This window comes from Panicum virgatum, chromosome 7N (assembly GCF_016808335.1).
Source record: "Panicum virgatum strain AP13 chromosome 7N, P.virgatum_v5, whole genome shotgun sequence".
NCBI classification, from domain to species: domain Eukaryota; kingdom Viridiplantae; phylum Streptophyta; class Magnoliopsida; order Poales; family Poaceae; genus Panicum; species Panicum virgatum.
Window position 1 is genome coordinate 40,985,986 of NC_053151.1, and position 24,791 is coordinate 41,010,776.

Consider the following 24,791-nt stretch of genomic DNA (forward strand, 5'->3'; position numbering starts at 1 on the left):
TACTTTTGGTGGTCTCTCGTAGGGCTCGGTTGACTATATGAAGGTGGGGCGGTTCTGTAGTTCGAGGCGGGGAGGGGAATGGTTGGTTCGTATTGTCCGACGGGGCAAATACATGCCGTGTTGGTTAGGTCCACCTTGCAAAGGTTAAATCGGATCGATTCGCCGTCAGTCGCTCTCGGATATGACACCTTGATCGCAGCACCGCATCGTAGTAATGAGATGGAATATTAATGTATATGTTGAAGGAAATGTTGAGATTACTAATTGATCTTCTATTATGTTTGTTTTAGAAAGGGTTCTGCAAATGCCTAGAGGATATTAATTTATATAGAATGTGAGCTAAAATATGGAAAGTAAGGATCCACCCTTAGACGCTTTTCTGCAAATAATCCACAGCCAGAAAACCTTGCATGTCTAGATAATGGGCTATGTATACCCTTAGTCGGGTAAGTCTTGCTGAGTATTAGTATACTCAGGGTTTGTTGTTTACCCTGTTTCAGGTATAGGAACTAACCCGGATTCACATCGGTGGGCTCGATGTGACATCTTCACGTCTCCGTAGTTATTGTTTTATTTCAATTTATTTCAGTTGGTTTCTAATGAAAATCTTCCTCAGGTTAGACTCTCTCTACCGCTGCTGTTATCTATTATATGAACTTTAATTTGTAAAAGTCATTTTGTAAATACCTTAATATTGTTTACTATCTTGTAAAATTGTATCATGCTGGTACCGTCTGTGCTCGCCGTCGCGCGAGACTTCTGGTGTGTTTCGATCGGTCTGTGGGTTGGAAACAGGCTGTCAGGTTACACTTAATTAAGCTAATGCGCCTGATGCATTCAAATGATGGCCATTACGCTTAATTAAGCCATTTAACTTGGCGGTTCTGTCACAGAGTGTACCGACAGTAAGATTGTTTGGGTGTCGCTTGGCCCTTCCTTTTGCATGTCCTGACCCTTGAGTGGCTCTTTTGGGCATAAGGATCTTAGATGGTACCATAAGGTGCTAGTTCCATGAGTGGATCTATCACATGCATATATTTGTCCACAATATTTGCACACTGCAACAGGATCTTGTCCCCTCAATCCTATACCAAAATGCTTCCAAACTAGTGATTTTTTAGAACCAACTCTTTTAGTTCTTTTCTGAACTGGAGAGATTCGAGTGGGAGAGCTAGTTAACTGAGTATCCAACTGCAGGAATAATAGGAGTAATAAATAAGATATTGTAGTAAACTGATTATCCAGCTGCAATACTAATCTAACTGAATGTTTGTGCTACTCTAAATTCAGATTGGTATAAAAAAGCTTACATGTACAGAATTTGATGTGTGAACCGATGAAATTGATCTCTTTCGCTTCTGTGCTTCCAATAACCTTTTTTGCATAACAATTAACCTATTCATTCTGTCGCTGCTATCTTCTAGGGGATTTGCAGCAGCAGGTACTTCCAAAGAATGTTCTTCTTCACCATCCAATATAACCTGAAATAATTATAATCAGCATTATAATTATAAAGCTATGGTTCAACTAAATATGGACTGAGACAGTTATAAATTATAAAGCTCACTATGAACTCTGTATATTTTGATTGTCTGATAAGTACATATAAGTTACCTCACTATAAGTTACCTCATCACAGATTCCATGGTTTGGTGCTGTAAATGTAAGAAATGTGGTTGCGAATTGAAGCGCTCAGAGATGTTGCTATAGGTAGCATGCATATAACACCTACTTGACCACCAAAAGATCATGCGCTACAGTTGTTGTTATAATAAGCTCTAATAATTCCTGAGTTTCACTCCCAGTAAATGTCATAATGATTTTTTGCTTGCTTGGTCAGGTTATTGGGAAAACATCAGTACTTGACGAGATAATTCCCATGCGAGCAATGGAGTTGAAGCATTTCCATCCAAAGATGTAAGTCAACTTTTAAAATTGTTGTGAAGTACCAAGATCTGCCTATCGATTCTTCAAAGATACAGTTCTGGAATTTCCACACCCCAATTCCAAACAAGAACTGAGAACAGATTATTATTTCTATGGATGAATCTTGCACCCATCCCTTTCTTGGCAAACTAAACCTAATCTCAATCTAAGCTAGGGTTCATGGCTGAATACAATCTAGGAAAAGAATAATGGAACAACCGATAGAAGAAGGATAGAAGGGAAACCTGATTAGCAAGGGTCTCTATGGAAAGATGTGGTGGCGAATCCACATCCATGTCCAATGACCCAGCAGCCATGGATGCGACAGCTTCCCTCAGTTTCCATGCTACCTCGGCCGCGAGCGTAGCCTCCGCCTCGAGACCTTGAGCAAGGCTGTCGCGTGGCATCTTCGTCCTGGCCGCCGGCCGTCGCCGCCGGCCGCCCGTCTCAGCGGCCACCGCCCCCATCCGTCTCAGCGGCTGCCGCCGCCCTTCGTTTTTGTTTCGATCTATACTGGTCTCGGTGGTTTTCACGGCCTGGACCTGTAACTGTAAACCAGCAGACCGGTTTTCCGTCGCATGGGTCCACGGTGGTCCGGGCTCCAACCCGGGCTGGAGACCGAAACGATGGGTCCGCACGGATTTGGTGCGGGCTGGTAACCGATGTTACCGCACCGACGAACAGGGCTGAGTAAAATGGGAATGGGACAATATGTCTTTTATGCTAGCCTCTCAACTTATTTGCTCGTTCGTGAGAAATTTGTTGATGCAATTAAATTCCTACGGGATGGCAAAGGCCAAGGGGGCCATGTTACTGTAGTTGCTCTCACATAGGAATGATAAATAAGCATGCTTGACATTTGAATTTCACTCGATATATCATTTGCTGCACTTGAAATTTTTCATATCGGAGATTTCGGTTTCCCTTCCAAGTTTGAAAATCAGGATGGAAGAAAATTCCAAGTCATCGAAGGAAAGTCGATCGGTAGATTCGCCTTTTTTGCGTGGACCTTGCCACGGAGGTCGTTTGTTGAGCGCACAAATTTAGGTAGGGAGGGCGTCCAACTCCAAATGCACCATTACCAGATGCTTGTAACTTAGGGAAAACACGGCAAACTATATCTAGCAATACCTTATGTAGTACACCAATGATTATCAATGGTCACGTAGTGCACAAAACGGTGGGTGATAATTCATAGCTTGACTGCTCGAGTACCAGTACACACTCCCTACTGTCCTAGGAGAGTCGGCATCATCATCATCATCACCACCGGCTTTCCGCGAGCCAGTAGCCGTTGGAGGCGCGCGCACGCAGAGACAGCTCCTTCTCATCAGAGAAAACGGCGCAACCAGCAGAGCATTGAAGCGCCGATCCGTTCCGATTCAGACGATCAAATGGGGATGGACGAGCAGTCTGTCCGCGATGGAAATGTATAATTCTTAAACGATCCTCTGATGGAAAGAAACAGGTGCGCTCCATTCATTCATGAGGCAGTCGGGAGGACACACGGCACATCCCACTTCAGTTGCTATCAACAAGACAAACGCTGGAGCCAAGTGCCCGTCGCATCTCATTAGGAAGTATAGGAACTGGTCGATTAACAAGCAACACCAGTTTTGGCGGCCCATTAACACGAACCGCCCAAACGAATTTGGCGCATCCGCCGCCGCTTCAGATTACATCAGAGATTATTGCTCTCCGGGCTTCTTCTTCTTCTTTTTTTGTTTCTTCAATCCAAATCAAAATGATATGGACTTTTTTACACAATCATTTTTGTTCCAAATGGACTAATATAGCTCACCAACCCATTAATTACTTGCTGTCTATCTACATAACTTTTGATTTGTCTTTTTTCCCTTCCCAACTGTTCCTTCCTTCTCAGCCCGCGGGCACGATCATCGGCGCATGCGGTCGCCGGCGGGGTGATCCGTCGACCGATCTTTCTACGCGCAGGCCGCGGTGGCCCTGGCCGCCGCGTCGTACTCCGCCCCCGCGCCGCGGAGCTCGTCGACGAAGGGTGCGAGGTCGCGCGGGCGCACCTCCATCCGGAGCCCGTGCTTCATGAACAGGGTGAGCGACATCTTCTGCTCCACGCGGTGGCCCGGTGCGACGGCGAGGCGGTGGCGGAGGAGCACGCTCCCGGCGATGTTCTTCATCTGCAAGTACGCGAGGTCCTTGCCCAGGCATATCCGCGGGCCGGCGTTGAAGGCCACGAACCTGTACGAGTCGTGCGGCTCGAACCTGGTGCCGTCGGCCGACAGCCAGCGCTCAGGGCGGAACTCGAGGCAGTCCTCGCCCCACACCGTCTTCATGCGCCCCGCGGAGTAGATGGAGTAGGTGACCGACGAACCGGCCGGCACGAAGGTGCCGTCCGGGAGGACGTCGTCGGCGACCACGTGCTTGGAGTCCTCGGGCACGGACGGGTACAGGCGAAGTGTCTCCGAGAGCGCGGCCTTGAGGTAGACGAGGCGGTCGAGCTCCTCGAAGTCAAAGGGCGCGGCGAGCCACAATGCCGGGTCGTCGACGCCGCGGGACGCGGCCAGGACGGCGCAGAGCTCGCGCACGACCTTGCGCTCCACGGCGGGGTGCGTGGAGACGAGCCAGAAGAACCAGGAGAGCGCCACCGAGGAGGTGTCGCGGCCGGCGAGGATGAAGTTGAGCGCCACGTGCTGCAGCGACTCGTCGGAGTAGGTCCCCTTGCGCATGAAGCGCGAGAGGAGGTCGTCGTGTGGCGTGTCGTCGCCCTTCCTGCCGGCGGTGAGCTCGAGCTTGCGCGCCTTGATGACGGCGGAGAGGTAGCGGTCGACGTGGCGGACGCTGCGCGCCAGCGTGGTCTCCATGCCGAGGCCCAGCCACTTCTTGCAGCGCCACACGCACTCGGGGAAGATGAAGCGGTTGAGCGTGGCCTCCGTGGCGCGGTCGAAGGCCGAGGCGAAGTCGTTCTCCGGCAGGCCCCTGGCGAGCGTCTCGGGGTCCTTGCCGAACGCGAGGCCGCAGATGTTGTCGAAGGTGAGGCGGAGCAGGAGGTCCTGGAGGTCGACGGCCGCGCCGTCGGCGGCGGCGTCGCCCAGGATGGGCAGCAGGCGGCCGTGGATGGAGCGCGAGACCCAGCGCGACATGGCGGTGCGCAGGGTGCGGGTGGTGAACTCGAGCGCGGCCGTCTTGCGCTGCGCCACCCACGTCTCCCCGTCGGAGTTGAAGATGCCGTCGCCCAGCAGGTCCCCGAACACGGCGTGCCAGAAGGGGCCCTTGGGGTAGTTGTCGAAGCGCGCCTTGAGGACGTGCTCCAGGTTCCGGGGGTCGCAGGTGACGGTGACCAGGCCGCCCCGGCGCGCCACCCCGGGCACGGCGAAGATGCAGGTCCGGTACGTGCCCCCGGCCCGGCGCAGGTTGGCGGCGATCCACTCGTGCATGTCCTCCGCGTGCCGCACCAGCCCCGGGAGGCTGCCGACCAGCGGCCACACCCGCGGCCCGCTGAGCCCGCGCGACATCCGCCAGAACCACGCCATGTACACGGCCACGGCTGCCGCGGCCGCCGCCCACCACGCCGCCGCCTCCATCTCCGATCCCGGCAGGGGTAGGCAAAGCAAAAGCTATAGCTGGTCTGACAGGTGAGGTAAGTGAGGTCACATGGACCGCAGCGAGTGGGAGTGCCGGGTCTGCGACGACGTGCTGGGGGGGCGCGAGGTTATATAGCCGTCGCAGGTCGCGGCGCCGGAACGGGCAGCGATTCAAGCCGGCGGGCGGGCAATGAATACGTGGCTGCCCCCGCTCGAATTGAAAACGCCTCTCCAGCTAGCTAGCGCCCCTTGTCAGAGCCCGTGGACGGTGGTAGATCCCGCCCCGTGCGCCGGAGTGGCCTGGCCCGGAGTTGGGCCCTGCGTGGCAGGAGCGTACTGTACGTGTAGAGGAAGGGAAAGGCTCGGGTTGCGCTGCGGCTGGCTGGCTGGCTGCCGGGTCGAGTCGGGCCGGGGTGGCGGTGGCGGTGGCGACCGGAACGGAAAACCCCCCATAAATTGCCGTCAGGGGCCGTTGGTTGGTCGAGCGGGCCCGCGGCGAACCCAACGCAACGCGAGCGCGCCGCGTGCGGCCGGCGGGCAGCTGGAGCTCCCCGCCCGGCGCGCCTCCGCACCCACCTACTTGTGGGCAGGGTTTACAAAACCGGTGGGAACCGGTCCGGTTCCGATTTGGGCCGGTACCAAACCGGCCCAATTCAAATTTGAATTCAAAAAAATGAAAATTTCTTAAAAAATTCCTAAAAATACTTAAAGGTGCGACGAACCTAATGGTGGCAAATTTTCTCAAAAATTCGTTCGTTTAACATACTTTTCGGACATTTAAAGTTAAACCAAAAAAGAAAAGGAAAAAAATGAGATGGCCCATTAAGGCCCACTTGGTAAACCGGTCAAACCGGCCGGTATACCGTTCCAAAACGGTTACACATGCGATTTTAAATTAGAATTTGAATTCAAACCGGTCAAACCGGCCGGTATACCGGTACGAACCAGTTGAACTGAGTTTTTTGAATTTAAATTTGAGTTCGACCGGTACCGACCGGTTTCCGGCCAAACTGGACCGGTATATCGGTACCGGACCCCGGCGGTTTGGCCGGTCCGTTCGGTAAATGAAACCCTGCTTGTGGGGGAGCCCCTTCAATGCAATGCCCGCGACGGGCGCCATTGAATACCAGCGCGAATCCCGTAGCAGCACCGGGGACGCCATCGCCGCGCTGGTCGTCGCCCGTCGGCACGCTACCCGCCGCCCGCTCCTACCAAATGCGTCCAGGACGGCGCCGCGGACCCTGTCCGTCTTTGCCCGAACCGTGCAATGTCACGAGCCCGGAAGCCATCGGAAACGTGCGAGACGGGGGGAAGATGCCATGCGATGCGACCCGCCGCCTATCTAAATTTGGTGAAGGCGTACGTGCGTACGCGCGGCGCGGCCGCCGCGGCGGGCGACCGGCGAGGCCGCGAAACGGGACGAGACGTTGCCAGGGGGGTGACGCCGGCACAGATGTCAAGCGGCAGGTAGAGAAGGGTGGCGGGCGCCCGCGTGGGGAGTGAAAGCTGGCCAACTGTTTTTCCGGACGGTCTGCGCTCCGTCGGATCAGATGGAGGTGGGTTTGACGAAGCGGCGGGAGGAGCGCTGCCGCCGCCGCCGGGCTGCCGTTGCCGTGCCGGAGACGGGCGCGTGAGCGAAACAGGGTGCGCCTTGGTTCACCGCGGGTTTGGACTTTGGAGGGGTTGGGTTGGGTCACCCAACCTTGCCCGCCCGCCGAGCTTGCGGATTAAAAAGGGCAGGGCCGGTGTTTGTTGGGTGACTGGGGTCTTTCCGAGCACCAAACCTTGCTTGGAATGGATCTCGGTTGTGCTCCGCCCTGCTGTGCTGCATGTGTACGTCCTAGCCCTTGCTGTTGTCTGAGCCATGGACAGCTCCGTTCGCGGCTTCCGCGATCCAACGAAGTCCACGGGGGCTACCGTTGCGGCAAGGCGGTTACTTCTTTCACGTGCCCCTGTCTCGACCGGGAGCGGGTACAGAAGAAAACCTCCGCGTCATCGCCGAGTAACGAGTCATAGTCCACTTTACAGGACCGGAGTCCGGAGTACCGGTCTAGCAACAGACATGTGATTGTTTTCGTCGAATTTTTATCTGACGATCTCTGATCTGTTTTGACAGCCGCTGAATCGGTAGCATCTAACCAAAAAGTCTAAAGAATCAGCAATGTGTCTATAGGTAATATCTTTGACGTTTGTTTCAAAAAAAAAATATATATCTTTGACGTTGCCAATAGTACTCATATAGTAGTAACACGTGACGTTGGATGGTGCAGAATGACGTGTACCTTTATTTAACTCCTCCAAACCAGGAGTTTTTTTTTTTGCGATGCCAATAGGAGTATATAAATTGGTAGCGTATAACAAGGAAACACATAACGCGTTTGGATTGAAGAGAAAAAAAAAACGGAAGAAAAGTGTAGGAATCGCGTTCCATGGAAAGCCTTTTATTTCTCACCGTTTGGATTGGAAGTTCTGCTGTACTACTTTGGACGAATCTGAAAGTCACCGCTGGGGTTCCGCCTGCCGCTCGCTGCGTCTGGACTCTTGGAGCTAACCCGCTTTGCTAATCGCCATGGCGCCGGCCATGGATCCATGGTGGTTCTCTAGCCACCTGCCGCCAAGGCGCCAACGAGCTCGTCGTTCTACCGCGGGAGCGCACCATCGCAGCCGCAACGTGACTCCCGTCGCAAACGGTTACATCGACGAACAGTGATTTGATGAGAATTCTTCGGGATTCGTTGCTCACTTAGCCATCTCCATTTATTCGGATTCCGGACAGATCGAATGACATGGTGGCCATGTAGAGAGAAAGGAAGCGACTAGCTCAACTGTGTGCTTATGTCGACAGGAACATGAACGATATTTTTTTTCGGGTAAAAGAGAGCTTTATTGATTAGGACGGAGAATTACATTCGTTTTTTATAAGATCATGTACGCACGCAGGTGCTTGACCTATCCACACTGTTGTGTGAGTATTTCTCCGAGCTAAATGAGCTAACTCATGAGCAACTAAATTACACTCTCTCTTTACCTTGGCAACACGCCAATCAACTAGCAACCGGGCTTGGGACATGGCCTCAGCTATGACGAAGCTGAGTGTGGAATGATCCTCTTGGGCTTCCATTGCTTGAACAATTCTAGCACAGTCCGTCTCTACGATGATGGGCTCTTGGGCCCACTGTGCAGCAAGTCGAATACCCTCCAAGCATGCCTGCGCTTCCGCTTCCGCTCCCTCCAAACATGAACGATATTGACTGAGGAAATTAGGAAAATGGCAAAATGCTGTTGTTTTTTTCCTCCATCTTTTCGCCCTTGTTAGAAAACTTGACATATATATATATATATTTTTGAACGAACAACACTCGACGAGTGCGTTTCTATTGATATAGCAGAGAAATACAAGGTTATGTCACTGGGAGGTCATAACCAGGCACAAAGAAAAAAGAGAAAGGAAACAAATAACACACCGGCTGGTTGGACTGAGACATCAACACGCGCCAAACTCAACTCTACTCAATAACTCAGGCTGGTCGGATTGGGACATCGACGCAAGCCGCACAACTCATCTGCACGAGACAACTGAGGCCGATCGAAAAAGCACCGCACGACAAATGCAGCAAAACCGAAGTTTTTCCCGACACCCACCAAACATCCACACTCGTGTAGTTGCCGAGAACCTTCAGATGTGACCATGCATTGACAGGGAACCGAAAGTGGCAGACGGTATTGCACCAGGAAGACCACCGCCATACGAGAACCTCTGCCGCCATACCGCTGCAACAGCACCCTCCACCTGACGGAGTGAAACCACCGAAACCGGGCCTCTCATAGGCTGCCTCGCAGCCGCTACCACGAAACACAACGCGCGGGGGCCTCGCCGCATCCGCCGTTGGACCTCACTCTCATCGCCTCGAAGAATCACCACGCGTGGGGGCCTCGCCACACCCGCCACAATACTCCACGCCACGGTTCCGTTTCTTTTGTCACCATCAGAGGCGAAGAGCAAAATTGCCCCACATCCCCGGGTCTCCAACAACGCCGAGCCGCCACCACAGGCCGACCTCATCTCCTTGCTTTACCTGCGAAACATAATTTCCATCACCATGGCCGCAAGCCGAAGATGTCGCTTGCGCCGTCTTCCGACGATGTAACGCACCGGATAGCTCAGCCAAGCTAAACAACCCGTCGCGGTCCGCTGCAAGCCAAGTCGTCCCCTGGTGTCGATGCCGCAAGCGCCGTCCTTTGACGTCGTCCCATGCCACACTGACAGTTGCCACGCAATGCCAGCCGCCGCGATCCGTTGCATGCAGCCACAACGACAACCATCGACTGCCACTAAAGCTGCGAACACCACCACGAGGGCTCAGCAACACCCATTCACCTTGCCACGCAGCAGAGATGCCAACCCCATCTGTTGCCGCCCAAGCAATGGACCAGGAATGCCACTAGCCTAAATGGGTCTCTAGAGACAATGCCTCCAAGGAGGTCACGACGCCAAGGCGCTGTCGTCGCTCGTCCAGAATCTGGACAGGGTTTTCACCCAGAGCCCCGTGCAGACAAGGGGTAGCTCCAAGATGACGCCCCCAACAGGGAAAACGACGCCCAGAGGCGCCGCCGTCATCTGTGCCAGCAGGAACGCCGGCAAAGACTTTCGCCCGGAGCATCAACCCCTCGCTACACGCTCATGGCTTGGCACTCCCGGACCATAGCCACAGCAACATATCCGAGGCGCCGCCGCCGCCGCGCCTCCACGCACCATACCGTTGCCAAACCTCCGCCTCTGCTGCGCCATCCAGGAGCCTTGTGAGCAACACGGCCACCGCCGCCTCCTCGCGCCGCGCAGCAACATGACGGCGCCACGCGACGCTGCGCACAGCGGCGACACGAGGGATCCCGCAACATCCTCCTCCCCGATCACGCGCTGCTGTCCTCCACCACCGCAGCAGGGGCTCCGCACACCCCGCCGTAACGGGCCGTGCGCGCGAGGGAGACCCCGAGGCCGCCAAGCGCTCCCTCCCCGCCGGGCGGGAGCTCAACCTCCAGCACCCAAACAAGCGCCGACGTCGTCCGTCGTTGCCGCCGCCACGCGTGAGCCACCATTGGTCAGTGCCGCCGCCGCGCATGGGCACCTCGCCCCACGCCGAGGCCGTTGCCGTGTAGCCGAGAGCCGCCGGATCTGCACCTGCTGCAGCCGTAAGCCGACCCCGCGCGCGCCAGGGCGCTCGGCCGGCCCACGCCGCGCGGCCTCAGGCTACCATCGTCTTGCGGCCCCCAGGCCTTCGGCGCCACGCACGGCCGGATCCCGCCCACGGAAGGCCCGCACCACGCCACCACCGCCGCCGCACACCGCTCCCGCTCAGATTCGGTGAATGCAGTGGCTGCCTCAGCGATTGGCCCCGCCGCCGCCGTCCTAGGGGCCGCGCGGACATCTGGCGAGCCCCTCCGGCGATGGCGAGGGTGGGGTGTAACATCCCAGTTTTCATCACTATTGAGGGGGAGTGTTGAAATATACAATGCAAACTTCTAGAAAGTTCTATTAAAATAACAATAAGGGTAAACCATGGCATAATTTTGTTCACCATGACAAGGTTCTAGAATGTTCCACAAGAATCATAAGAAGATATGAAGCTTGGATATTTTCTTGTCATGGTAAATTTTAGAATTTTCTAGAAATAGATATTTGTAGGGAACTTCCTAGAGTGTGACATGTGTCACTCATCCAAGAGGGTATGTGTGCCTATATAAGGAGGGTGTCACCCCTTGCCATGCCATACTACTCCACTCCATCCCACACATATGTAGGGTCGAGATGGCGGACTAGAGGGGGTGAATAGTCCTTTCTAAAATTAATTGCGCCGGCTAACCGAAACTTATGCGGAATTAAAACTATTCGCTTAGCCAAGACTTCACCCCTCTAACTATGACTCTAAGGCACCTCCAAAAAGATCCTACACAAAGCAAATGAAGTGCCAAGCTAGCAAGAGCTCTCCTAACAATTCTAATGCCAAGCTACACAAGTCTAAGCACTAGTACTTCACAAATCGGGGGAGCTCCTACACAATTCTAATGAGCAAAAGCACAAAGCCAAACCTAAGCTCACTAGATGCTCAAGGACAAGGATACACAATCCAAATCCAAGAGCTCAACTTGCTTAGCTACACAATCTAAGCAAGAGCAACTAATTAAGCTACACAAGCTAACTAGTTACACTAGAGAGCAACTACACAAGCACAAGATATAGATGAGTGTAAATACAAGGCTTGTGATTTGGAGAATGCAAACCACCGAGAAGAGTAGACAAAATTGACACGGTGATTTTTATCCCGAGGTTCACTTGGTTGCCACCAAGCTAATCCCTGTTGAGACAAGCTCCAAAGTTACCGCCGATCGTCTTGCTAGTGGTGCTCAGATGGATCTCGAACTTAGTCCTGGTTGCATTGTTCAACGAGCTAGAATGTTAGGTGTCCTAGCCATTGTTGTGGCTATTATCCAGTGGCGTCGACATAGGTGTCGTCGCCATAGAAGGTTGTCAAGAAAATATGGGCCATTTGTGAGCAGAGATTTGGTGAGACAAACACGTCTCGATGAGTTGTGTAATGGAACTGATACAAATTGCATAAGTCAACTGCAAATGAGGAAAGATGTATTCTGGAAGCTTTCCTCTCATTTACGTGATGCTGGACTACTACGAGATACAATTCATGTCTCGGTTGAAGAGCAATTAGCTATGTTCCTGCACACACACAGTCGGACACAACTTGAGAAATTGTGTGATTGGATTTTATTTCAAGAGATCTGGTGAGACTGTTAGTCGGTATTTCAGTGAGGTCTTGAGGGCTCTGTGTTATCTTGCCAAAGATATATGATTAGTCTTAGGTCAATAGAGACTCATGCAAAGATAACAAATAACCCCGGTCGGTTCTACCCATACTTTCAGGTATATATTGAAACATGCATTCAACATTTTTATTTATCATGACAAGTTTATTGGACTAATTAAAATCCCCTTACATTATAGGACTGCATTGGGGCTATTGACGGCACCCACATCCCTGCATTTGTCCCTGAAAATATAAGTAACAGGTTTAGAGGTCGTAAGTCCTATCCGACTCAAAATGTGCTTGCAGCTATAGACTTCGATTTGCGGTTTACCTATGTCCTTGCTGGATGGGAGGGCTCAACACATGACTCTGTAGTACTAAAGGCTGACCTTAAGAGATCAAATGGAATCCCGATGCCTGAAGGTTAGCATCACGTCCTAGTGGCTGGTTAAAATGCAACAATTTAGAAAAAAAATTCTAAATTGGCTAACAAAATTGGCTAAGAAGAAGTCAAAAGCAAATGTTGTATCAGCTGACAACAATGATGATATGGATGTGGTGCTTACCAGCACTTTGAAGGGAATCCAAAGGACCCTTGAAAACCCCGTGCAAGTTTCTGCTCCACAAGACCCAAATAAACCTCTCTGGGACATGCTGAAAAACATTGCACTAGCACCAAATGACAGGATCGCAGTAGGGATGCACCTTTGCAAGCCAGAGTTTCAAGTTAATCGTAGTTTCCTTATCAGTATGGGCCAAGAATATCTTGAGCGTTGGGTGTACAAGTATTTATCTGGTGATGATCCTGCAGGGAACCACTAAATTGCTATGTGAATTACAAGACTTTTGACTAGATGATGGGGTCTGTTTGTTGCACCCTTTTGGTCATGCAATTGCTACACTCCTAGTGTTTAAACAATTACTAACTACCAGTTAGGTAACTGGTATAATCATGCATGGTACCACAAACTTATTTGTGCTTGAAGCTGGATAGGAAACTTCTAACTTTTGGGGGCATGTTCTTTGGCCTCGTAGAGTTATCTATTTGTAATATATTCTCAAAATGTGGACTGAGACATCTAGTGTAATGTAATTATAAACTTCTTATTAGCCTATGAAATGGATGCTCTGTTTCGATCACCACTTGAATATTCATTTTGGCCTTTTTGTCAAACTTGTGAATTAAAATGATTCAAATATTAGCTAGAACTATCTTGCAACAGATATCCTTCATCTCAGGGTAACCTCACCACACCTCTAATGAAATGGTGATTGTAATCTCAGGCAACTCATAAACCAAATGCTGCCTGGCACTTTTATCTACTCAGGCTTTTCTTCAGGGCCTCAACCAAACATCACCTGGAATCAAGGTCTGCCTGACCAGGCAATATTGCAATCGATCACAGGGAGGTCTCAGGCAGCTTGACTGCCCAGGCAAATCACCCAGGGTCCTATCCAAACAGACCCAGCGCAGCGCCCCAGCCCCAGCAGGCGAGTACCACAGCCAGGCATCCAGGGGCAGCAAGCGCCCTTGCAGGCGGCAGCCTGCACCAGGCACTAGCGCGGCAGCGCAGCGCCCCGGCCCCAGCGGTGCCGAGTACTGCTCCAGTGACCAGTGCTCCACGCCTCCGCCTCAGCCCTTCAATTCAAGCAAGTCAGCAGCCCAGCAAGGTAAGATGAACACCCTAGATCCACATCCATTCACTCATTAGTGAACTATACAAGATTTCCTTTTCTAATTCTTTCGATTGTGTTCTTAATTTTTCTAATGTAGATGAAGAAGAATGATCGTAGGGTTATATTGTAGTATCCTTTACTATTTTGTAATATTTTTTAATTACTCATATTCAGAACTTGTACTTCGGTTATTATTATGGATTTGCTATGACCCTTATAATTTATGATCCATTATATTGTGTATTAGCTTCGATTTTTTTATATTTGACATAATCAGCCACAAATTCTTAACTCCGTCACTGTGCTCGGCATGTTAAGCCCGATCCATCTGGTCCGAGAAGAACGGGAGGGAGAAGAATGGAAGGATGGAAAGGGTGTCCGATCCGCCTGATCTTTAACATTATCGCTAATATTTTTCTGTGTAAGCTCAAATTTTACATACGATTGGAAAGCCGGTTCTTGCCTGCTGGCTGCTTGACTGCCCACATAGGCCCGCCTGGAGGATAGTCTCGGACTCCCAGTAGGCCTATATCTACATTGGATTCGGGGAATATTTTACTAGTCCGGCCCAAGAGAAGGCCCAGACTTGCCATCCTCCTACCTTCTCCGCGCGCCGTCATCCACGCCCGACACCGTTACCATTCTCGAGCTCCACCCACGGCACGCCATCATCTCCAGTCTCCAGGCTGCGCGAAGCCGCCCCCGGCCCCAGCCCCACAGCGCCCCAGGCCCGAGCGCAGTCGTTGTGCCAACGGCGGCCGAGCGGGCTGCCGCCGACCCGTGGCCGAGCGGGCTGCCGCCCTCCGGTGGCCCCCCCCCCCTCTGTGCGCCTGGGCCACCCGGCGCCCCGCGCGGCTACCGCTGGTACTACTGCTATACTCGTACTCCTTCCGTATTACAATTTTTTGGTTGGCTTCGTTTGATTCCCTTAATTTGGCGCCTGTATACGATTTAGCTTCATCTGTTCATCGGTACGTTGTGCTCTAGTTGGACTTATTGGGATCGGCACTATTCTGTGTCGAAGAAATGGTAGCTCCGATTGATATTTATAGCTTAGCTAGAAATAAGGGCTTAATATGCCATTTTTTCTACTGTTGTCAGAAAGTTGATGCATCAAAATTTAAGACATCACATTGCCTTTCAAACTTATTTGTTGAATTTAAGGTATTATTAGACCTTTTACATATATTATAGTACTATTGTTTATTTTCTATACCAAATTGCTGGGAAATTTCTAATTGTGTTACCGAATTGTGTATTGGATTATAACGAATTGCATATTGGAGAGTAGGCTAGGCATACGCTAGGTTAAAAATCTTGGTCCACCACCTGCCCGGCTCCGTTCGCTGGCTGCCGGTTCCCCTTCTCTGACCTCTCATCTCCACTTGTATCTGTCTAGGTCAGTTCCATTCTACTTTCCTCCGAATCTAAAGATGGATCTATCTTCATGTTGCCTTGGGTTGCAGTTGCAGGGTTTCAGGAGGAATAAGCAACGGTGAGCCGGAATATGGCGGAGGGAGCGAACGGGAAGCATGATGCCAAGAGGACAGGACTGGAAGGAACGGGCCTGCCACTACAAGGCGGTTCCCACGGCAACCTTCACAGTGCTGGCAACGACCAACAGCTGAGGCAGATGCTCGATTCGCTCAAATCCTCCAAGTCCCCTGTAAGTTCAATTGCTCCTTTACAATCACGACTGAATCACCAGATGGACCAAACGGTCTCCAGATCCATTTTATTGTAAAATTCACTTCTAATCGACAAGGGAATAAAGAGTGAAAGGGAAAACAGTGTGTGCAGTGTTCTTAGAACACAGATGAACTATCAGTTAGTCCATGAAATTTTATTCTTAAGTAGTTAATTTTGATTAAATCTCTTTGTCATTTTATTTTGCAGGCTGTGATCAACTATGGTGCCTCATGGTATGTTTCTGCTCTTGCTATGTTTTTTTTCCCATAGGACTTAACTCAGGAATTGAAGATGCATACACTGCAGACGCATACCATTTGGCATTTGTTATTATCATTCTTCTTTTCTCGAATTTGATTGTGTTATAAATGGTAGTACTATGCCCATGTGAGTTGATTGTAGGACACCACACCTCTCACTGGTTTGCTGTCAATCTTCGTGCATTGAAGTTATTTGGTGTTGTAATTTCAGGATGTATATAGTATATAACATCTTCAGAGCTGATTACTTTGGTGGATACAATTTAAATATGTCAAATGCTTGATTTGTTCCTAAACTTCTGCCATCCCCTATGCTATCTACCAAGTCAAATAAGAATTGTTTAACTATTTGGCTCTATCAACACAAACTTACAAAGCTAATTATATACCAGTAACCGTATATACCATTTGCTTGCTCACCCTTGCTCTGTGTGACTAACCAAACTGATTTCTGCCTTGTATGTAGGTGTCGTGTCTGCAGTCAGATTCTTCCAACCTTCTGCAAGTTCAGCAATGAGTTCAAGAATCTGAAGTTCATCTATGCAGATATTGATGAGTGCCCTGAAACAACACAAAGCATACGCTACACCCCAACCTTCCATTTTTATCGAGATGGAGAAAGGGTCGATGAGATGCTTGGCACAGGAGAAGAGAGATTACATGATCGGCTATGGTTGCATTCTTGATGGTTATTTGCACTGGCTTCTGTTGCCACTGTTTTCATGAACCGTTTATGCTGAATGTTACTTGTATTTTTCCTATTCCTGTAACTAGTAACATAGTTCTATTGCCAAACACAGTTGGAGAGCTTTGTCTTAATATTTATGCTATGCTGCATATATGACTGCTGTTCCTGTCTAGCTCTCATGCTTTTGCTGGAGTTCAACTGTTCAAGTGAACAATCAAGAAACGAGCTTCTAAAAAAACAAACATATTTCGATGCGTTGAATGATGACTGATGTCTGACGGTAATGCGCAGATAACTCAGCTTGTCGTGGAGACTGGATTGATCAGGTGTCTGAGACACATGCAGTTCAATTATTTACCAGGGCGCTACGGCTTAAATTAATCAGTCACCACTTTTTCCATTTCAGAACGAACTTAACTCATCACTCGGTCAAATGTTGCGAAGTAACTGCATGATTCATGAAGCAGTAAACATACAAGAAAGAAACGACCTCAACTAATTGTTTCCATGGTATCTCATTTGAGCATAGAGAAAAATATAGGGGCAAAAATTCCAAGAAAAGTCACATTTCTCATCCATTTTTCTTAAAAAAAACATTTACACCAGCTACATTTCTCTTCCAATTTGAGATTACAGAAGGACATCCACATACAAGCTCCTTCAACAATTAGAGGTTACACCACCAACAAATAAGCTTTGCAGAATCCGCAGATTTCAGATGCAACATCACAACAGCCTCTCTGAAAAAAAAAATGGAAAATCACTGGAATCTAAGAGGTATCGTTCAAAATTACTTTAACCTCAAGCAATTGCCAAATATTCGATGCAAGTTGGCTTGAGACAAATTCAGCAGGAGCGGATGCTCCATCCAAATGAACACATTCGTTGCCTGGTAAATATCAAGTTATCAACTATTGGCAGTCAGGCCCCACAAGAAATCAGCAGTCAGTGATCATGACGCAACAACATTAGGCTTCATTGATTTCTTCAGCTTTGACGGGCCAGGTTTAGCTCGACTCCTGTTACGTTCTGCCTTAATGGATGCAATCACTGCATCGGCACCAGGACCGAGGCCTTTCCTGCCAACTAATTTCACCCCCATTTTTTCACAGAGGTAATGCAACCTCATGTCATCACCTCCTCTAACTTCTCTTAACTCCATAGCTTGCTGTCGTGATAGCAATGTGTAAACATAAAGTTGTTGTTGCTGGTTAAAATGTGACTGGAGCTGCTGGAACAACAATTTGTTTGAGTGGTTCTGTTCTGTCTTCGCACCTTCAGTTGCATTCTTCTTTCGCTGGCCACCTAATTCCACCTTTAGAATAGCTGGGGATTTTGGGTTGGAAGCTTTTCCTCCGAAAATAACAGAGAAGCTCCCAAACTCCAAATCCGGTTGCCTAAACAAGTCCGTTAGTATAGTAGCACAAGCCTGTGTGTTTGTTGACGAGCTTCTGTCCACTTTTGTCTTCGCTACTCGGGCATTGGCATGGAGTGTGATATTAGCAGCCTCCCGCAAACCACTGATAAAAGCACCATGCATTGTTGCTGGGTAACGTCTCGTGGTAGCCTCGCCAGCAAAGAAAAGTCGTCCATCACCAACACTTTCAGCTAATATGTCATAGTCATCTCCAGATGCTCCGACAGCAACATGAGAATATGAACCTAGACTGAAGGAGTCAGTGCCCCATCTAGTGCAAACACTCTGTAGAGGATCTGGAACCTCAATCCCTTGTGGTTCATAGATACCTGTGGACACAAGGTGCATATTTTAGAGGAAAATCCAGGAGTTTAAGCAGTCTATCCAGTTATATGACACGGACATAACTGTATATACTTCAGGATACTGGAACTGAATAGAATAAAGACCAAGTTTTGAAAGTAACTCCTGGTTTAGTGAGAGGTGTTAAAATACTACATTATGCAGAGTCGCTTCTATAATGACGCAAGGTTTGATTTTATTTATTTTTTTGGAAAATCAAACTTTGATTGTAGAAATTATATTCTCACCTCGTAGTATCTGAAGAACTGAGCTGACAGCATCAGTTGGCGGTGTGGTTTCAAAATTGTGAGCAGCTTCACCAGCAACCAAGGCCATCAACAATGGGCCACTAGCCACTGTCGCATAGCTATAGAACAGAAAGAACTCCCCACGTCGCCTTGGATCTTCAACCAGATGCCCAAATGTATCAAGGTCAGTGCTCCAGAAAACATGCGGAAACAGCATGGCTACCTTGTTCAATAACCCGAATCCAAGCCTCTTAATACTATCAAGCTTCCTCTGTGGCAACTCAGGTACAAACTTGATGCCTCCATTTTTCAGAACCCCAAGTGGAACTGTGCACAGCGCCATGTCCCCTTCATACACCTGCCCTCCATTGACAACCACCTGCACCCCATCCCCTCCATATCGTACAGTGTGCACCGTCCTCTCGTAAACAATCGGCACATTCTCTGCCAGGGCTTGCACAAGTCTCCCATTGCCACCAGGCAAGAAGCAGTGATCCCCACCCATGTCATAGGGATCATCCTGGTCCCAGAACGCAAGGCTCAACTTCGACAACAATCCCGCATTGGCATACTCGAGATTTGCTAGATGCCAATTGAACAAGTTCTTCTCCTCCTGTGTGGATATGCCTCCGTCTGTCTGGCGTAATGTCTCAAGAGCAGCCCCGAGCGAAACATCTACTGCCACCTCCCCCATGGATGACCGCAGGTTGCTTGACTTATCAAGAAGCTTGTTAAATGTAATCTCTACTTTCTTATCCACCTCCGGGTCGACTGGTGATCCATCCGGACGGTAGAGTGGGCACTTGTCCCTAATCTTGTGCATTGGCAAGCCGAGCTGCTTCGCCACAATTCCCAGTGGGTTGCCAAACGTCCCGGTAAGCACGCTGCCCCCAAGATCACCAGCAGCTGAACGCCCACTGCCTTCCATCTTCTTCGTGTACACACGGCCACCGCAGCGCTTGCGGCCCTCCAAGACTATAACCTTAAACCCGAACGCCACAAGCTGCCGTGCCGCGGCGAGCCCGGCAAGGCCTGCTCCAATGACGACGATGGTGGTAGGCCTCGTGGGCTCCTTGGGGATGCGCTCCTTGATGGCCGGCGCGACACCGAAGTTAACGTAGCTGTGGGACACAAGGAAGGAGTAGGCGGCGTTCAGGAGGTGCTCGCAATGGGGAGGGATGAGCGTCGCGAAGGGCTCCTTGGCGAGCCAGGAGTTGTAGGTCTCGCGCCACCGGCAGAGGAGGTGGTTGCGGATGAGGATGTAGTTGACCTGCTCGATGCCGCCCACGTCGGAGACCACGCCAGCCTCGATCTCCTCGTCGGTGAGAGAGTCCGCCGGGAAGCCCGCGGTGAGCGCGGTGACGGCCTCCGCGGTAGGCTCCCGGTTGATCACTATGATGTCGTCGGCAGCGGAAGCAGGGGGTGGCGGCTGGGAGGGCGCCGCGGGAGAGGCCGCGGGGGCGGCCGGGGACCCAGAGGGGACCTTGCGGCGGAATCCGGTGCGCTTGCGCTTGTTGGGGAAGGCAGGATTGGGGAGGACAAGGGTGGGGTTCGGCGTCGGGGTGGAGTTAGGATCTGCGGGAAGGGAGGAGACGAGGGGGAGAGGCGCGTAAGGTGGCGCCTGGTCCGACATGGTCGCCGGCAGAGTGCGGCGAGGGGCGGCGGCGGCGGCAGAGTGCTCGACCGCGGTGCCTGCAGGCTGCAGGTGGAGCACGGGTGGGGGGCCACAGGCTCATAGCGTTTCCTTTTCCGCCTTCAGCCCAAGGATACGTAAAGGACCAGTTACGCCTTACAAGAAGGTTCATCTATCTATCTATTTTTCTATTCATCGCGTCCTCCTCCTTGCCTGCTTACCTGCGCGGCACTGGGCGCACGCCGGCCACGCTGCCTCCCTCCGCCCGACCGTCGCTCGTCTCGGCTGACCCGCGCCTCACCTCCCTCCGCCGCGTTGCTGCTCAGGTCCTGGTTCCTGGTAGCATCATTCATGTCATTGGAGTACCTGGTTCCGGCTAGCATCATTCAAACAGAAACTGGTGCAGAAGAAGTTTCTGATCACATGTTTCAATCACAGTTTACAACAACCAGTTTGGGGGAATAAAACCATGTATGGTTGGAGAAAGTGGAGCTCTTATTCCAAGTTGCTTTGGGAAGGCAAACTAGAGAAGTAGAGATATGTACACATTGCTCACTATTAAATGGCCTTCTTCAGTCCAATGAACATATAGAATTATAAAGAACAAATCAACATGCAAGTGATTCTAGCATGGTGAATGGACCGGGGATTTTTACATGGCAGCAGTACACCCGGCAACTACATGGTGGCAGTACTCCTGTTGCCAGCTGCATCGCCTGTCGTCAGCATTATAACTTCACTGCTATTTGTTCGCTTGTAGTGACTCTCTAAGTTATAACTGTCTGAAAAAGAATCCATGAAGACACCGAAGAATGAGATCAGTGGATCTGCGCGTGCACTAATGATACATAGCTTCAGGTATTGAGATTCAGTAACTGGGAATTTCAGCAGCCGCTTGTACCCAATTGTCGTGGCTGCAACAATTGTTTGCCACAGTTCATCTATGAGGATATCCACATGAAACTTGATAACACGCTGTCCCAGCTGTATAGGCTCCTGGAGCTGGAGCACATTGAAGGAAGTAGATTTCCCAAGGTCGAAGAACATTTCCCAACTGGATTGCCCTTCCTGTGGAGCCCAATAGGAGTATATGCTGTTTTCGAGCACATTGGAGGGTGCAAACTGCAGATTATCCTGCCCACCACGAACACTGTTTGCTGTGACAGTGGCATTGGCAGCAAAGTTCTGAGAGAAAATTTTATGCCGAATCTCGGTGAATTCCTGAAGGACTTGCATGTCTTCATCGGAAATGAGGCCAGATGAATTGGGAGGGACATTCAAAATGAGGAGACAATTTCTACCAACTGATTTGTAGTATATGTCAAGCAGACTTGTTGCATTTTTTGGTTTCTCTGAGGCATGCCAGAACCAACCTGGCCTGATGGAGACATCACATTCTGCAGGAACCCAGTCTTGCCCAAAAGGATCCCCACTGCGTTGGTATCTGGCAACGCAGTTAGCATTTTTTAGTAAGTCTACTGAATAAACAGCAGGACGCTCATTAATAACAAACCATCTCCGAATCGTTTCAGTTTTATCGGATATCTCTGGAGAGATATTAACAGATGACCTTCGCTTTCATCAATCATGAGCAAATGTAGAATACTGTGAAGTTTCTGAGTTATTGTATGAGATGTCAATGGTATCAATTCTAGAAATATGCACATTAATACAGGTTGTCAAGCCCAATTTTGCTATACCGAACTATACTAATGAAGGGTTTTAAGTAAAGTTTCAATGAGGACCAATATTCTACGACTAAATTAATCCATACAATTATACTTCTTCCATCCCAAATTATAAGTCATTTTGCCTTTTTTTTAATTACATAGGTTTTGTGATGCACCTGGATATATGCTATGTCTAGATACATAGTAAAAATTATGCATTTAGAGAAGCCAAAACGGCCTATAATTTGGTACAGACATTGGAGTAGAAAGTTTCTGACACACAGCCATCTCTAAATACTGCTCTATAAAAGTGCACACTATAAAGTAATGATGGCCATAAGCATCATCCTTCCTTCAAATAGAAGAATACTACAATTTTATTTACACATAATATTGTGATTACCTACTTCTGCAAGGATACTTGCTCGAAAAAGTCATCATTTGCAATCGGAGAAGACAGAATTGTAACCATGCTTCAAAGTGAAGGTTAGAGGTCTGATCCCATCCAAAATGTAATATTGTAGTTTACCTTTGGAGTGGGTTCAAAGCAACAGCTTGTTATAAAAAAAAAACTGAAAAGCTGTCCCACTCCAAATAAATATGCTGTTATAACTGAAATATTCACTGTGTCAAACTAAAATGCCATGTCTTCTAAACACATAAAGATCATCTCCTAGTGAATAGGAGCATCATATAGGCCCTATTTATCCTTCTTAATACCAATTCACAAATATGCAAAGAAATCCAAAATCCACAAATGAGATAAAATTATTTTGAAATTCCTAGTACAGCTTTTAGCTAGGGATCTCATCCATGCTAGAATCTCGACAGAGGTTGATAGTATAGCTTGCGTGATGCTAATCTTAGAAATAACATCACACAAAAAAGTAACCAGTCATTGTATTACTTACTCGTCAATGGTGTGCCCAATTGTCACGGAGCTCTTGTTAAAGGGAGACCAGCAAGTATAACCTGCAACCCCAGCCTCATCTCCAACCCATCTAGTGTCTGGCCCAGCATCTGAGAAGATAACTACCCTTTGTTGTAGCTGATGTATAAGTGCAAACCAGGCATTAAACATGTAATTCATCTTCTTTGCGTCACCCTTTGCACCATCCAGCCAAACTTCCTCAACATCTCCATACCTGCATATTTAAAAGCACAATCTTTACACTATCCTGATACATAACTGAGTGTCCAGTTCTGCATTATGATTAGTAGAAAACACATGAATGCTACCTAAATACTGTGGAATCTGCAATGTACTCGAATTTTACTTTTATATCTCCCATAATTCGAAGTGATGCATTCAGTTAAGAACTAAACAGGAAGGACTATGTATTCTATCATAGAAATAAAGCGCAACAGACTTTAGCCACAAGAAATTGACACAAAATTGAAGTCTCATCTTAGCATCTGGCACGATAATTAATCACTGATAATTCCTGAATCGAAGATGCCATCAAGTAAACTAGTCAGCTGCCATTGCAAAGTTATGCAGCCGAAAATGGACCGCTGGTTTTAGTTTATTTTTGGTTTCCAGTCCACAACCATAACCATCAAGCTTTACGCCACCTGCTTCGCAAAATTCAGACCTTTACCTGCAAAAGCCCCAATGACAACCATAACAGCAATCATCTCGCTGTTCAAAGGCAAGAATTAGCACACCTGGTAAGCAGTTCCGTCATCTGGCCCATGTAGTGCTCATTGTACGCGATGGTGTCCCCGTACACCGGCTCGTGGCGGTCCCACGGCGAGAGGTACAGCCCCATCCCGATCCCCTCGGCGCGCGTAGCGGCGGCGAGCTCGGCGACGACGTCCCCGGCGCCGGCCCGCCACGGCGAGGCGGCCACCGAGTAATTGGTCAGCGCGGACGGCCAGAGGCAGAAGCCGTCGTGGTGCTTGGCCGTGAGCACGAGGCGGCCGAACCCGCCCCGTGCCGCGACGCGCGCCCACTGGCCCGCGTCGAGCGCCGAGGGGGCGAATACGGAGGGGTCGGCGTGGCCGCTGCCCCACTCGGAGTCCGTGAAGGTGTTGGGCCCGAAGTGGAGGAAGAGCGCCATCTCCGAGAGCTGCCACCGGAGCTGCGCGTAGGACGGGACCGGCAGGATCGGTAGGGGCGGCGGCGTCGCGGCCGCTGAGGCCGTGGCGCCATGGGCGCAGAGGAGGAGCAGGTGGGCGAGCAGCACAGGAAGAAGTGCTGCCATTTTCGTTAGAAAGGAAGGGGCGTGCCGTGTGGCTTCAGAGCTGAGCAGTTGACTCAAGGAGTTTGGTGGCTCTGCCATTTTCTGTCGTGTCTCTTGCCATCGCCGTTGTTCGCCTGGGAGCCTCTCGACTCTGGAGTAGATATAGGCAAACGTCGGGTCGGGTCGGGTTCGGGTCGGGTCGGGTTTGGATCGTATAGGACGGCTCGCGCCCGACCCGTACCTATCACCGGGTCGGGTCGGGTTGGCCCGTGCACTCTGCGCGGGCGTGTCGGGTCGGGTTTTTTTCGGGTTGGGTCGGGTTTTTTGGCATTTGGGTCGGGTTTTTGGTCAAAAATCCCGGCCCGTTGATTGTTGCGGGTCAAAAAATACGGCCCGCGCCCACCCGCCACGTAGCTCGGGTCGGGTTTTTTTCGGGCGGGTTGGGTCGGGTCGTTCGGGTCGGGTGACCCATGCCCAGGTCTACTCTCGAGTGCAGCGGCTGCCTTGCTAAATTTACATTGAACATTTAAAATTTAATTAAATTTTTATATAAATTAGTATGATTGGTCCCCTCTAATAATAAAAAAATAAATTTCTGGCTCCGCTCCTGCTCGAGTGCTACTGGAGTAGAAGCCGGGTGGTTCTTGTCTTCTTGAGGTCCCGTTTGGAGGGTTTTT

At 50.0% G+C, this 24,791-nt stretch overlaps 5 protein-coding genes across 9 annotated transcripts; 1 reads left to right on the forward strand and 4 right to left on the reverse strand.

Moving 5' to 3' along the window:
- Window positions 1-844: 844 nt before the first annotated feature.
- LOC120680709 lies at window positions 845-2,443 on the reverse strand. 2 transcript variants are annotated; one of them, XM_039962225.1, is made up of 3 exons: window positions 2,172-2,443; window positions 1,311-1,481; window positions 845-1,191 (listed from the first exon to the last, which is right to left on the reverse strand). In XM_039962225.1, exons 1-3 carry the CDS (start codon window positions 2,391-2,393, stop codon window positions 871-873), a joined length of 714 nt encoding a protein of 237 aa, XP_039818159.1. In that variant the 5' UTR covers window positions 2,394-2,443; the 3' UTR covers window positions 845-870. The 2 variants fall into 2 exon arrangements, with proteins under 2 accessions (XP_039818159.1, XP_039818160.1); XM_039962226.1 differs by having other exon boundaries at window positions 992-1,481.
- Window positions 2,444-3,425: 982 nt separating this feature from the next.
- On the reverse strand, window positions 3,426-5,602 carry LOC120682543 (cytochrome P450 86A2-like). Its single transcript, XM_039964498.1, has one exon. It carries the CDS (start codon window positions 5,484-5,486, stop codon window positions 3,870-3,872), a length of 1,617 nt encoding a protein of 538 aa, XP_039820432.1. The 5' UTR covers window positions 5,487-5,602; the 3' UTR covers window positions 3,426-3,869.
- A 9,012-nt stretch (window positions 5,603-14,614) lies between these two features.
- Window positions 14,615-16,790, forward strand: LOC120683316 (thioredoxin-like 3-3). Of its 2 annotated transcripts, none has more exons than XM_039965388.1 (4): window positions 14,615-14,845; window positions 15,448-15,647; window positions 15,878-15,903; window positions 16,397-16,790. In XM_039965388.1, exons 2-4 carry the CDS (start codon window positions 15,489-15,491, stop codon window positions 16,614-16,616), a joined length of 405 nt encoding a protein of 134 aa, XP_039821322.1. In that variant the 5' UTR covers window positions 14,615-14,845; window positions 15,448-15,488; the 3' UTR covers window positions 16,617-16,790. The 2 variants fall into 2 exon arrangements, with proteins under 2 accessions (XP_039821322.1, XP_039821323.1); XM_039965389.1 differs by lacking the exon at window positions 14,615-14,845 and adding an exon at window positions 14,904-15,380.
- Window positions 16,791-17,168: 378 nt separating this feature from the next.
- On the reverse strand, window positions 17,169-24,246 carry LOC120680819 (lysine-specific histone demethylase 1 homolog 3). 3 transcript variants are annotated; one of them, XM_039962373.1, is made up of 4 exons: window positions 23,597-24,246; window positions 22,840-23,073; window positions 18,626-21,702; window positions 17,169-18,364 (listed from the first exon to the last, which is right to left on the reverse strand). In XM_039962373.1, the coding sequence occupies exons 3-4, from the start codon at window positions 20,256-20,258 to the stop codon at window positions 17,571-17,573; spliced, it is 2,427 nt and encodes an 808-aa protein (XP_039818307.1). In that variant the 5' UTR covers window positions 20,259-21,702; window positions 22,840-23,073; window positions 23,597-24,246; the 3' UTR covers window positions 17,169-17,570. The 3 variants fall into 3 exon arrangements, with proteins under 3 accessions (XP_039818307.1, XP_039818308.1, XP_039818309.1); XM_039962374.1 differs by having other exon boundaries at window positions 17,215-18,364; window positions 22,840-23,529; window positions 23,597-24,242; XM_039962375.1 differs by having other exon boundaries at window positions 17,230-18,364; window positions 18,626-23,073; window positions 23,597-24,202.
- LOC120680820 (putative alpha-L-fucosidase 1) lies at window positions 17,293-24,232 on the reverse strand. Its single transcript, XM_039962376.1, has 4 exons — window positions 23,597-24,232; window positions 22,840-23,073; window positions 18,626-21,702; window positions 17,293-18,364 (listed from the first exon to the last, which is right to left on the reverse strand). Exons 1-3 carry the CDS (start codon window positions 24,211-24,213, stop codon window positions 20,937-20,939), a joined length of 1,617 nt encoding a protein of 538 aa, XP_039818310.1. The 5' UTR covers window positions 24,214-24,232; the 3' UTR covers window positions 17,293-18,364; window positions 18,626-20,936.
- Window positions 24,247-24,791: the final 545 nt, after the last annotated feature.